General features: G+C 53.9%; 1 protein-coding gene across 1 annotated transcript; it reads right to left on the bottom strand.

Annotated features, from left to right (window-relative positions):
• Positions 1 to 12,213: 12,213 nt before the first annotated feature.
• Positions 12,214 to 13,143, bottom strand: LOC309603190 (olfactory receptor 14J1-like; the record flags this gene model as incomplete). Its single annotated transcript, XM_082338098.1, has 1 exon — positions 12,214 to 13,143. The coding sequence occupies one exon, from the start codon at positions 13,141 to 13,143 to the stop codon at positions 12,214 to 12,216; it is 930 nt and encodes a 309-aa protein (XP_082194224.1).
• Positions 13,144 to 14,137: the final 994 nt, after the last annotated feature.

Below are 14,137 nucleotides of genomic sequence, written 5' to 3'. Positions count from 1 at the left end.
GACCTCGTTGGGTCTGACTCGCAGACTCACTTCCCAGCTTGAGCTGTTATGGATGCCCAATGGCACAACACCCTGTCCCTCCAAGTGCCAGGCTCCGGCCGATACACAAAGGCCCAGCACAGCCATGGCACTGCAGCGCTTGTAGAACCAGGCCCTGGAGGTGCTCACCAGGCCAGGGCCAAAGGTGGGCGGCTGGAGGGGAGTCCCTTGAACGCTTTCAAACTCTCAAGGTTTGTAGCAAAATTAACCTGAATTATACCTGTGAAAATCAGCTGTATACGGACTGAAAAAGCGGTAGTGACCTCCTCTCTCCTTCTTCTTCCTTTCTTCCCATCACTTGGCTGTATTTCAGAGGAGAGCAAATTGAAGATGGTGATGCTTCTGGGTGCCAATGAGTGAAAGCGGGGAAGTGAGGCAACACACGCAAAATGATGGAAAAGTTTTGCTAGTTCAAAGCTCTTCTCTTCAGATCCTATCTCTGAAGCCTGAAATCTGCAGCAGAGAACCTTCCTTTCAGCAATTAAGTGGAGATTCCCCCAGCTGTCTTGGCTGTGTCCCCTCCCAACTTCTTGCCCACTCCCAGCCTACTCACTGGCAGGGCAGCCTGGGAAACAGAAAAGGCCTTGACCCTGTGTCAGCACAGTTCAGCAATCGCTAATACATCGTTGTGTTATCATGGCTGTTTTCGTCACAGATCCAAAACATACAACCATACGAGCTACTATGATTGAAATCAACTCTATCCCAACCAAAACCAGCAGAGGACCAAAAGGTGAGGTGTTCCCAATACCGGTCTCCAGGGAGCTGGTCAAATGCCTTGTCGCTGATTCTCTAACCGTGGCTTAGATGCCTGGCTCCTCTTTAGAGCCTTTTCATTCAGTCGGCGAGGCATGCGGCAGCAGCAACGGTAAGTCCTGCGACTGGGCGCTAGATTGGGGTGGAAAAGGGGGTTTCCTCTGCTGGGGAACCCGATAAAGAGCCTGGTGGGGCCCTCGCCCCAAAGGGAACTGGCTGCTCTCGCGAGCGAGGCAGGCAGGGCTTGGGCATTGCTGGGGTAACAGCGGGAGATTTAAACAGGCCCTAGGGAGTGCGAGCGACCGGGAGCATGACGAACAGGACGGGCGAACAGGGCGTGGCGCGTCAGAAAGGGCGTGGCGCGGCAGTTTGCACGGCAGTTCGTGCAGGCAGAGCGAGCAGGCAGCTGGCGAGCTCTCCTTGTGGTCTACGCCCTCCCGGAAGAGACCTAGCTAAGGCTTCCGCTCGGACAAGAGCCATCGCCAGAAGGGATGTCGCGACGCAGACGGAGCTCCCACTCAAACATGCAGCCACCCAGGTCTCTGGCTGCAGGGAGTGCCAGAGCCTTGCTCTGGTGACAGGGCACTGCCGAGAAAACACCTGCGTGAGGTGCGAGCAGGCGGAGGACCAGCTCAGCATGGTGGCAGAGCTGAAAGAAGAAGTTGCAAGACTGAGAAGTTTCAGGGAGTGCGAGAGGGAGATAGACTGGTGGAGCCAGTCCCTACCATCCCTGAGACGACCATGCCAGTCGGAAGCATCAAGTGAGGGAGAGGCTCCCCTGCCCCTGCCTTGTACAGTCAGGCAGAGGGAGGGGACCCAAGAGAAGGAGAAGGATGGATGCGGATCCCAGCTCGGCGCAGCAGGCAAATCCTCTCCCGGCCCACCTCACCCCTCCAGGTGCCCTTACACAACAGGTATGAGGCTCTGGAACCTGAGGGCCAGGAGGATGAAGATACAGACAGGGATCCATCCAAAGGGTTGACTGGGGGGAAGCAGTCAGCCCCGCGCATTACAACGGCCATCGGCAAGAAAAAAAGAAGGGTAATTGTCGTAGGTGACTCCCTTCTGAGGGGAACAGAGGGCCCGATCTGCCGACCGGACCCATCCCATAGGGAAGTCTGCTGCCTCCCTGGGGCAAGGATAAGAAACGTTACCAGGAAGCTCCCCAGGCTGGTGATAGCTTCCGATTATTATCCACTAGTGGTTGTTCAAGTCGGCAGTGATGAGGTAGCTGATAGTGGCATCAAGACAATCAAAAGGGACTTTAGAGAGCTAGGGCGATTGCTTGAAGGATCAGGAGCACAGGTGGTGTTTTCCTCCCTCCCATCAGTAGCCGGGAGGCATATGGAAAGGAACAGGAAGACCCACCTCATCAACACGTGGCTTGGGGGCTGGTGCCAGCGACGGAATTTTGGGTTTTTCGACCATGGGGCAGTTTACATGGCACCAGGTCTGCTGGAGACAGACGGGGTTCACCTGTCGCAAAGGGGGAAAAGGATCCTGGCTCAGGAGTTAGCTGGCCTAGTTGAGAGAGCTTTAAACTAGATGCGAAGGGGGAAGGGGATAAAGCCAGTCTTGCTTGGGATGATCCTAGGGGTAGCATGCCTGTGTTGGTGAGGAGATCTATAGCCCAACTGAAGTTCATGTACACCAATGCACGCATCATGGGCAATAAACAGGAGGAGCTGGAAGCCACTGTGCAGCAGGAAAACTATGATGTGGTCGCCATCACGGAAACGTGGTGGGATGACTCACACAACTGGAGTGCTGCAAAGGATGGTTACAAGCTCTTTAGAAGGGACAGGCTAGGAAAGAGAGGGGGAGGGGTAGCCCTGTATGTTAGGGAGTGTTTTGACTGTCTAGAGCTTACCGACAGTAATGATAAGGTTGAGTGCTTATGGGTAAAGATCAGGGGGAAGGCTAACAAGGCAGATATCGTGGTGGGAGTCTGTTACAGACCACCCAACCAGGACGAGGAAACAGATGAAGTATTCTACAAGCGGTTGGCTGAAGTCTCGCAATCGCTAGCCATTGTTCTCATGGGAGACTTCAACTTACCAGATACCTGCTGGAAATACAGCACAGCAGAGAAGAAGCAGTCTAGGAGGTTCCTGGAGTGTGTGGGAGATAGATAACTTCCTGACGCAGCTGGTAAGTGAGCCAACCAGAGGAGGTGCCCCGCTGGACCTGCTGTTTATGAACAGAGAGGGCCTGGTGGGTGATGTGGTGGTCGGAGGCTGTCTTGGGCTCAGCGACCATGAAATGATAGTGTTTTCAGTTCTAGGAGAGGTAAGGAAGGGGGTCAGCAAGACCGCTACCCTGAACTTTAGAAGGGCGGACTTTGGGCTGTTCGGGAGTCTGGTTAACAGAGTCCCTTGGGAAGCAGTCCTGAAGGGCAAAGGAGTCCAGGAAGGCTGGACATTACTCAAAGAGGAAATCTTAAAGATGCAGGAGCAGGCCGTCCCCATGTGCCGCAAGTCGAGCAGGTGGGGGAGAAGACCGGCCTGGCTGGACAGAGAGCTTTGGCTAGAACTTAGAAAAAAAAGGAGAGCCTACCGCCTTTGGAAGAAGGGGCAGGCGACTCAGGGGGACTACAAGGGTGTTGTGAGGATATGCAGGGAGAAGATCAGAAAGGCGAAGGCCCAGCTGGAACTTAAACTGGCCACCGCCGTTAAAGACAAAAAAACCAGTTCTTATAAATATGTTAGCGACAAAAGGAGGGCCAGGGAGAATCTCCCTCCTTTGTTGGATACAGAAGGTAACCTTGCCACAAAGGATGAGGAGAAGGCAGACGTACTTAATGCCTTCTTTGCCTCAGTCTTTAAGAGTCAAGCTAGTCATCCTCGGGTTTTTCAGGCCCCTGAGCTGGGAGACGGAGATAGGACACAAAGTGAAGTCCCAGTTGTTGAAGAGGTGGCAGTCACTGACCTGCTCCTCCACCTGGATGTGCACAAGTCCATGGGGCCAGATGGGATCCACCCAAGGATACTGAGGGAGCTGGCAGTGGAGCTGGCCAAGCCACTCTCCATTATTTATCAGCAGTCCTGGTCAACCGGTGAGGTCCCAGATGACTGGAAGCTAGCAAACGTGACACCCCTCTACAAGAAGGGTCGGAAGGAGGATCCCGGGAACTACAGGCCTGTTAGCCTGACCTTGGTGCCGGGGAAGGTCATGGAGCAGGTCATCTTGAGTGCCATTATGCAGCAAGTGCGGGACAACCGAGGGATCAGGCCCAGCCAGCATGGGTTTATGAAAGGGAGATCCTGTTTCACTAACCTGGTCTCCTTCTATGAGAAGGCGACCTGCTTAGTGGATGAGGGGAAGGCTGTGGATGTTGTCTACTTGGACTTAAGTAAGACCTTTGACACAGTCTCCCACAGCATTCTCCTGGAGAAGCTGGCTGCTCACGGCTTGGATGGGTGCACTCTGCGCTGGGTTAAAAACTGGCTGGACGGCCGAGCCCAGAGAGGGGTGGTGAATGGAGTCAAATCCAGTTGGCGGCCGGTCACGAGTGGTGTTCCCCAGGGCTCAGCGTTGGGACCAGTCCTGTTCAATATCTTCATTGATGATCTGGACGAGGGGATCGAGTGCACCTTCAGTAAGTTTGCAGATGACACCAAGCTGGGTGGAAGTGTCGATCTGCTGGAGGGTAGGAAGGCCCTGCAGAGGGACGTGGGCAGGCTGGATCATTGGGCCGGGGCCAACTGCATGAGGTTCAACAAGGCTAAGTGCCAAGTCCTGCACTTCGGTCACAACAACCCCAGGCAATGCTACAGGCTGGGGGAGGAGTGGCTGAAGAGCCCTCTGGCAGAAAAGGACCTGGGGGTCTTGGTTGACAGCCACCTGAACATGAGCCAGCAGTGTGCTCAGGTGGCCAAGAGGGCCAATGGCATCCTGGCCTGTATCAGGAATAGTGTGGCCAGCAGGACCAGGGAGGTGACAGTACCCCTGTACTCGGCATTGGTGAGGCCGCACCTCGAGTACTGTGTACGGTTTTGGGCCCCTCACTACAAGAAGGACATCGAGGTGCTGGAGCGTGTCCAAAGAAGGGCAACGAAGATGGTGAAGGGTCTGGAGCACAAGTCTTATGAGGAGCGGCTGAGGGAGCTGGGGTTGTTTACTTTGGAGAAGAGGAGGCCGAGGGGAGACCTTATTGCTGTCTACAGCTACCTGAAAGGAGGTTGTAGCGAGGTGGGGGTCGGCCTCTTCTCCCTAGTAACAAGTGATAGGACGAGAGGAAATGGCCTCAAGCTGCACCAGGGGAAGCTTAGGTTAGACATTAGGAAAACTTTCTTCACCGAGAGGCTGGTCAAGCATTGGAACAGGCTGCCCAGGGAAGTGGTTGAGTCTCCATACCTGGACGTATTTAAAGAACAGATAGATGTGGTGCTCAAGGACATGGTATAGATGGACTTGGCAGTGCTAGGTTAATGGTTGGACTCGATGATCTTAAGGGTCTTTTCCAACCTTGACGATTCTATGATTCTATGATTCTATGATTCTAAGGGATTCAGCAGAGTCAACTGAGGCATCTCATCCTGGGTCTGTGGTCCTGGGGCTAGAAGGGGTCTCAGCTCCCTCCCATGCAGACCACAACCCCCAGGAACTGGGATTCCTCTTGCATAGTTCAGGTGTGCACAAAACAGGCACCTGCATGTGAGTTTCTTGTCTCAGCTCCCATGCTAATTAGTGAAGATGAAGGCCATGAGTGAGCTGCTCAGACACAAACACCTGGTGACATATGAGGTGCCAGAGGTGACCAAGATGCATGCTGGTCACTGTGAGCTCTAATGGAGCATCTGGGGGCATCACCTTGGATGCTGACGGGAAATTCCATTGGCCACATGAAATGACAGCAGATGCCCACATGTAGGACAACTGAACCTGTAGATATTCCTTACGTCCTGGGCAGCCTATAGAGGTCTTCAGCTGACCAAATGCAGCCATGTGCCATAGGGAGAGCTAAGTCTCTCTCTTTCTCTTCTCCATCAGCTGTATTTTCTACATGTCCTTCAAGTATAGGGGCAGTTTTGTCAAGTGCATCCCTTGCACTCTAATTTTCTGACCTAATTCAGGCCAGCTGAATCTTAATTTAATAGCCAAATACAGGCCTGTAGAGCTCTGTGAGATGCCAGGATGCTCCAGCCCAACTGCATGCAGCTGACATGGACAGCACAGGGCCTGTACAGGAACCCCCTCCCCATTCAGACTCATTGTGCGACAGGCACCACCCAGGGCATCTCAGACAGATTCGGTGCCTTTGGGCCAATGTCTGAATCCCACCACTGCACTGACGTGAGGTCTGTCCCTTCTCTCTCCAGCAGATGCTGGGCAGTGCATGAATACCAAGGACATCACACCAGGGGCCCCACTCGTGTGCATTCCCTCTCAAGCTCTGCTGTCCCTTCTCTCCCCCATCGTTTAACCATGCCCTTGATGTCACAGACATGCATCAGGCTGGTGATTTTCATTCTGCCTCTATCACAGCATGTCCACAGCCAAGGGCACTCTCAACATCATCTCTTCCTTCCTGTGATTCACCTCCACCACAGAGGCTGCAGAGACACCACAGACAGCAAACTCCTCTCCTGCTCGGACTGCACAGCCCAGCTCTGTTTCTCTTTGGCCTTGCAGTGAGCAGGGTTTGCCGCCTTTGTGGGCCCCTCATTTCTTCTTCACATTGCCATCTACTCTCCACTCCAGCATGTCTCTGCTCTGAAGCAAAGCCTTTGCACACTTGAGGTCTTGGGCACTTGGTAGCAGGTTTCCCTCTTGCAAGTCTGCTCTCAGCCCAAAGGTGCCACAGCTGAGGTGCTGCAGCCCGGCTAGCCATGCACCCATGCCCTCAGCCTGGGGCACAGGCAGGAGGAGCTGGAGCTCTGCATGCAATCTCTTCATCCCACTTGGAGGGAATAACAGCTGAGGTGTGTTGGGACAGCTGACATGATTGGGGTGCTGTGATGGGTGGGTAGAGGATCATCAGGAGAGACAGGCCAGAAGGATGAGGAGGGAGGTGTCCCCAGTGTGAAGGAGCTGCTTAGATGTGTGAAGCTCCTCTATGGGATGAACAAACTGGGTGAGCCCTTGTGGGTGTGGGTCAGAGGAGAGGCTGATAAGGCTGACAATGTGGTGGGAGACAAAGAACCCATGGAAGTTCCCCTGTGGACTTTCATTACCCTGGCATTCACTGGAAGGAGACCACAACAGCATGCAAACAGTCCCGGAGGTTTCTGGAGGGGCTTGGGACACAGCTTGGGACACAGGTCTTCATAGCGCAACTGCCAGATTGGCCAAAAATGCTGATACTCACCTGCATCTGTTACTCTCAAAGAAGGCAGAGCTGGCCATGGATGTGAAAACCAGTGTCAGCCTTGGCTGTCGTGACCATGCAAGAGTGGGGTGTCACCTCCCAGGGGGAAGGAGAACAGAAGAGTGCAGATGCTAGCCCTCAGAGCAGCAGACTTTGGCCTGGTCTTGTGACTTTCAGTGCGGGATCCCCTAGGAGCGGCTCAGAAGAGCAGCAGAGCTCAGTACAGCTGGTCTGCAAGGACAGTGTCTTTCAGTTCCGAGAGTGTGCAGACCAAGAGTCAGAAGAACAAGCAGAGATCTCAAGACAGAAGCGTGGGGAACCAGCAGACTCATGGGGGAAGCTGCATAGGAAAAAGGCAGCATACGAGAGGTGGATGCAAGGATTGAAACAAAGGAGGAATTCAGAAATATGGTTGGTTTTAGGAAAGCCAGAGCTCCTGTAGAGTTGACACTTGCAAGGGAGTTCAAGGGCACAATGTTACCACTTCAGGAACAGTTAAAGAAGAAATGAAGATAACGTCTGGCCACTGCTGAATTGAGTTAGGTAGGCGTAGATAGGTGTGAGGCACTCTTGGCCTTTGTCTTCACCAGCAAGGTCTCCCAGTTCCGTGTGCCTAAGAGGCAGAACCCCAGGTGAAATGCAGCAGTGGATGGAGATCAAGTCAGGGGTTACTTAGGCAAGGTCAGCCCTTCATAGTCCCTTGGACCAGATGGGATGAATCCAAGGCTGCTGAGACACCAGGCCGATGTCACAGCAGGGCTGCTCTGCTACATTTTGGAAGGTCATCATGACTGGAGAAAGCCAAAGGCAAATCTTGCATACATCTTCTAAAAAGGCCCAAGGGCTGAGCAGGGGAGTTACAGGCTGCAGCGACAGAGGCCAGGGGCTGCGTGGCTGGGCAGCAGCTCTGTGGAGAAGGCTCTGGTGGTCCTTGAGTTTCCTTAGGCAAAACATGAGCCAGCAGAGGATCCTGGGCTGTGTGAGCAGGGCCACAGCCAGAAGAAGTGATTCTCCCCCTCTGCTCGGCACTTTTTACACCGCATCCAGAATCCTTGCCCAGGTTTAGAGCCTGTGCAATGACAGTGAGACATGGGCAAAGAGGAGCCACTTCACTGGAGGGCCACTAAGATGGCAATCCTTCCATTACCCTTCAAGTGTTTGTGTGATTTCCCCAACAATACCAGTATCTGCAACAACAACAACAGTAACAACAGCAAAAGCACTGATCTGCCTGAATAGCAATACCTGCAGTGGAGCAGTCTGCATCCATGGTAGCCACTTTGGGCAATGTCAATTAAATCAGTATTTGCAATATAGGGCATGATGCCCAATCCAGAAGTACATATCTAAAGCAGTTGAGAAGAAGGGCTGTTGTGGTTTAACTGGGCAGGCAGCTAAACACCACGCAGCTGTTTGCTCACTCCCCTCCCCGCAGTGGGATAGGGGAGAGAATTGGAAAAAAAAATACCAAAACCGTGGGTTGAGACAAAGACAGTTTAATAGGACAGCAGAGGAAGATAAAAATATAATAATGAAGATGATGATGATAATAATAATACAGAAATAAAAGAATATACAAAACAAGTGATGCACAATGCAATTGCTCACCACCCGCTGACTGATGCCCAGCCCATCCCTCAGCAACGATCTTTGCCCCCCAGCAGACTCCCTCCAGTTTCTTTACTGAGCATGACGTCATATGGTATGGAACAGGCTTTTGGCCAGGTTGGCTCAGCTGTCCTGGCTGTGCTCCCTCCCAGCTTCTTGTGCACCTGGCAGAGCATGGGAAGCTGAAAACTCCTTGACTAACGTAAGGACTACTTAGCCACAGCTAAAACGTCAGTGTGTTCTCAGCATTATTCTCATCGTAAATCCAAAACACAGCACTCTGCCAGCTACTATGAAGAAAATTAACTCTAATCCAGCTGAAAACAGGAGACTTGGCTACTATCATCAACTTCATTGCTAAAAGAGAGGGAGATGGAGGGATCTCAGAGCTTCCAGGTTCCTGTAGAAGATTTCAAGCCTCCAAGAAAGGAGCTGAAGATAACAGTTTTCAACTAGCATAGCCTTTAGATCATTTCACATGTGAGGGATCTGCTCCCCCATTTCAGTCACTGGCACCCAGAAACCTCACCTGCTTTGCCTTCCTCTCCTCCCAAAGCCTGACCAAGGGATGGGAGGAAAGGCAGCAAAAAGAGTGTAGGCCTCTGTGAATCAGCTGGGGTCTGGCACTTGGAGGGCCATGGTGTCATTCCCTTGTACGCCCCATAAAGAATCAAGCTGGGAAGTGAGTCTGCAAGTCTGACTCAACAAGGTCCATGGACAGGCAAGGCTGTGTCTGTCGCTGTGTCTGGAGACCCATACACCTCCAGCATAGATCCAGCTGGGTGAAAGTGGGCATAAATGGTGTCCAGGGCCCATGGATAGAGGTGGGGGTGGAAGCCGCAGGTAATGCTGGTCAGGGCTGTGAAGGTCTATGGATGCTCTCAGGGCCCTGACAACGCCCCCATGGGATCCCACCTGCCAGTGCCCACAGGAGGCCAAATTCTCATTCCCTGATGCGCAGGGTCTGCTCTCTGCTCCTCTCCTTCCCCATGTCCTTGGGGATCTGGAGACCACAATTTCATGGCCACTGCAGCCTTCAGGTCTTCACACCCTTGACGAGCCCTTCCGCTTTTGGGAGTACTAGACCCAGGTGAGCAGAAGAGTGGGTGGCCCATTCAGAAGCTGACCCACACACAAGGCACCATCTAACCTGTAACATGTCCCATAGAGACCCTCCATATATCTGAGCTGCCCTCACATCACACAAGGCATCCCCCACTTCTCATCTCCCCTCTCAGTCTCTCCTCAAGACACTGTATCTCCAGCAACCACAAAAGCCATGGGAGCTGTCGTTCCCCACCTCAGCTCTTATTCCACTGATGTCACAGCTCCGTGATGGCACACGGGGCTCCTGCTCTCTGTGCCCCAGGCTGTGGGCTTTGGTGCCCATTTGGGCTGCAGCACCTCAGATGTGGCACCAGGGCCAAGGGCAGACTTGTCACATGGAAACCTGGTCCCCAGAGGTGGGAGCCCGTGTGTGGCAAGGCTTGGCTTCCCAGCAGAGGCATGCTGGAGTGGGTGGCAGGTGGTGCCATAATGATGGATGAGGTTCCCCCACGGAGAGCAAAAGCTGCAGTCCCCAAGGGCAGAGAGCAAGAGGCCTGGGCCGTGCAGCCCTGGCAGGAGAGGGCTTTGCTGTGCCAGGTGACTCTGCAGCACCGTGGGGCCTGTGCCAGAGGTGGAGCTGATCTGCAAGAAGGACAAGGTGCTGCTGAGAAAGTCCCTGGGGGAGGACAGCCTGTGATCCAGCCACACTGTGGACATCATGTTGGGGGCTGACTGGCCAGATGATAGCAGCTCTGCAGAGAAGGATCTTGGCATCCCAAGGGAGAAGCAGCTGAGGATGAGCCAGCAATGCATCCCCACGGCAAAGGCCAACAGCGTCCTGGGCTGCATTAGGAAAAGCCTTGCTGGCAGATGGAGGGAGGTGACCCTTCCCCTCCACTCAGCACTGGCGAGGCCCCATCTGGAGTGCTGTGTCCGGTGCTGGGCTCCTCACTACAATAAAGTTGTTGACCTACGAAGGCAAGTCCAGCAAAGGGCCATAAAGCTGTTTTAAGGGACTGCAGCATCTGTCATAGGAGGAAATGCTGAGAGATGAGATGGCCTCGCCATCTCTCTGCACCTCCCCTGCCCTCTCCCCAGCCCAGCCCAGCAGAGCAGCCCAGCCTGGGCTGGCCCCACGGCAGTGCCCACCGCAGGGTGCTGCAGAGCTCTGGGCACTCACCCCACAGCCCCAGCCCCTCTGAAGGGCACAGCAGCTCCTGGGGGGCAGAGAGGGGGGTTCAGGCTCTGCATCAGCCCCAAGGCTGGTGCTGGCCCCAAGGGCATGAGGAAACAGAGGCCAGGCACTCTCTGGCTCTCCTGAATCCATATTGTGGGTGATGCCCAATCCTGACTGAATTTGCCCCCTCCTCTGCTCCCACCAGCCCCACTCCCCAGGACAACATGACAGTCGTGGCCCTGGGCCTCCTCAGGCAGCTCCCGAATCTCTCCAGTCTCGCTTCCCTCTGCCTGCTGGGTCCCCACTGACTCCCATTGCACAGTCTTTGTTTGTGCCCCTCTGAAGGGCACAGCAGCTCCTGGCGGCAGAGAGGGGCAAGGTTCAGGCTCTGCATCAGCCCCAGGGCTGGTGCTGGCCCCAAGGGCATGAGGAAACAGAGGCCAGGCACTCTCTGGCTCTCCTGAATTTATATTGTAGGTGATGCCCAATCCTGACTGAATTTTCCCCCCTGTGCTCCCAGCAGCCCCACTGCCCAGGACAGCATGAGAGTCCTGGGGCTTCTCAGGCGGCTCCTGCATCTCTCCACTCTCCCTTCCCTCTGCCTCCTAGGTTCCCACTGACTCCCATTGCACAGTCCTTGTTTGTGCATATCTGAATTTAGTGCTGTACTTTTGGGGGCTTTCATCTTTGAGGGTGTTTCACCTTCTGAGCCTCCATTCATTCCAACCCCAGGGCATGTGGTGAGTCCCCATCCTCTCCTCTCCTCACCCCTCCAAATTCATTTCCAGGCAGTCTGGTATATGCCATCACTCCTGTCATACATGAAGAAACCTGAGGAGAGAATGGGAGCTCATGGAGACCATCTGCCCTGCCACTGGATATTAAGGAGAGAGCCTTTAAAACCAGAGCATTTGGTCCAGTGGAACTCAGTGCCACCCTGAACTTAACTCCCAAAATACTGAGAACAAAAGGAGAACAGACTCTTTAAAACACCAATTCCTTGGACATTTTCTTTGCAGCAGCTTTGGAGGAAGAGCCCATCCTTCAGGCACTGGACCTGGGAGATTCTGTTTTATTGAAGAGCTGCTATTGGCCATGCCACATCTGGCACAGCGTTGTGCAAGAGTCATATACGAGGGGATCAAGCCTAAGACAAGTAGTATAAGCCTAGAAAATTATCTATAAGCAGGATTACCACAAGAGAAAAAAGCAGAAATGCAGCCTAAGAAAAACGTGAGAAATGGGAAATGTGCAGAGAAGGGAAGGCAGGTTATTGTCAATGAAACAGTGGCCATTGGCTCCGTTTCCATACGGCATCCTTGAGCTCCTGGTTCCTCATGCTGTAGATGAGGGGGTTCACTGCTGCAGGCACCACCGAGTACAAAACAGAAACCACGAGATCTAGAAATACGGAGGACACTGAGGGGGGCTTCAAGTAGGCAAACATTACAGTGCTAACAAACAGGGAGACCGTGGCCAGGTGAGGGAAGCATGTGGAAAAGGCTTTGTGGCGTCCCTGCTCAGAGGGGATCCTCAGCACAGCCCTGAAGATCTGCACATAGGACACCACAAGGAAAACAAAACACCCCAAAAATAAACAGGCACTAACTACAATAAGGCCCACTTCCTTGAGGTAGGCATCTGAGCAGGAGAGCTTGAGGATCTGGGGGATTTCACAGAAGAACTGCTCCAGGACATTGCCTTGGCAGAGGGGTAGTGAAAATGTATTGGCCGTGTGCAAGAGAGCATTGAGAAAAGCACTGCCCCAGGCAGCTGCTGCCATGTGGACACAAGCTCTGCTGCCCAGCAGGGTCCCGTAGTGCAGGGGTTTGCAGATGGCCACATAGCGGTCGTAGGCCATGACAGTGAGAAGACAATATTCTCCTCCAATGAAGAAGAGAAAGAAAAAGACCTGTGCAGCACATCCCGAGTAGGAGATGGCCCTGGTGTCCCACAGGGAATTGGCCATGGCTTTGGGGAGAGTGGTGGAGATGGAGCCCAGGTCAAGGAGGGAGAGGTTGAGGAGGAAGAAGTACATGGGGGTGTGGAGGTGGTGGTCACAGGCTATGGCGGTGATGATGAGGCCGTTGCCCAGGAGGGCAGCCAGGTAGATGGCCAGGAAGAGCCAGAAGTGCAAGAGCTGCAGCTCCCGTGTGTCTGCGAATGCCAGGAGGAGGAACCCGTTTGTGGAGCTGCCATTGGACATTTGCTGCTTCTGGGCATGGAAACTGCCAAGGGAGAGAAAAGAGAAAAATTCAGAGAAGCTTCTCTGAGCCAAATTTCATTCATTCATTGTGAAATACCTAAGGGTGCTTTTCCTTCCTGGGAGACTCTAACACAGCTCAAAGGCTTCAGCTGTGGTTTGTGCTGGCTGAGTGTGCTGTGCAGAGCCGTGCCCTCTCCCCAGGGGCTCCTGAAGGGTCAGCCCTGCTTTCCAGCAATGACCCATGGAGGCAGCAACAGCCCAGGGTGTTTGGAGGGAGGCTTCCTGGGGAGGAGTTCCCTGTGCTGCACTAGAGCGGAGGGCAAAAAGCCCAGAAGGACGCTTTCTTCCCCAGAGGAAGGTGGGAGATGAGGTGCAGCAAATGTGTCCCGTTACACTGTGTTTTAGTGTTCAGACACCCCCCATCCCACTTGGGAAATGTTCTTAGGAGGGGTCACATTCTCCTGTTGCCCCATTGCTCTCAGTGCAAACCTCCGGCAGTGCTCCCACGCAGGAGGGCTGCTCTGTCCATCAGCCTGGTGCCCAGCTGCTCTGGCCTTGCACTGCTCTCAGCTGCAGGAGGGCTGCACCCAGAGGTTGCTCTGCAAAAGAAACTGGCCTGTCCTGGGAGCAGAGGGGTGCTGTGCCAGGTGCAGAGTTCAAAACACCTCTCCTTTCCAGCACAGCTCTGCAGAGTATGAGGAAGAGGACAGGGCAAGGATGCTGATTGGCATGGGCAGATCAGGGGCTCTCAGACATCTCCAGGGTCCTGCAGGAGAGCTGTGCCCTTCTGGAGGGATGCTGACAGCCCCGCAGGACTCCCTGTCCAGCAGAATCCGGTGTCTTAAGGTGCTGTCTGCTAGGGGAAGCAGTGTCTCATTGCCCAAGCACTGAGTGCAGTGTCTCGAGCCTGGCAAATGAAGAGAGGGCTTGGGCACCTTGGTCCCATGGAAACACCTCCAGGGCAGCACCCTCCAGGCCAGGCCCAGAGCAGGCA

This window comes from Platalea leucorodia, assembly GCF_965183815.1.
Source record: "Platalea leucorodia genome assembly, contig: HAP1_HAP1_SCAFFOLD_24, whole genome shotgun sequence".
Classification (NCBI taxonomy): Eukaryota; Metazoa; Chordata; class Aves; order Pelecaniformes; family Threskiornithidae; genus Platalea; species Platalea leucorodia.
This window is presented reverse-complemented; position numbering and strand designations above follow the sequence as displayed.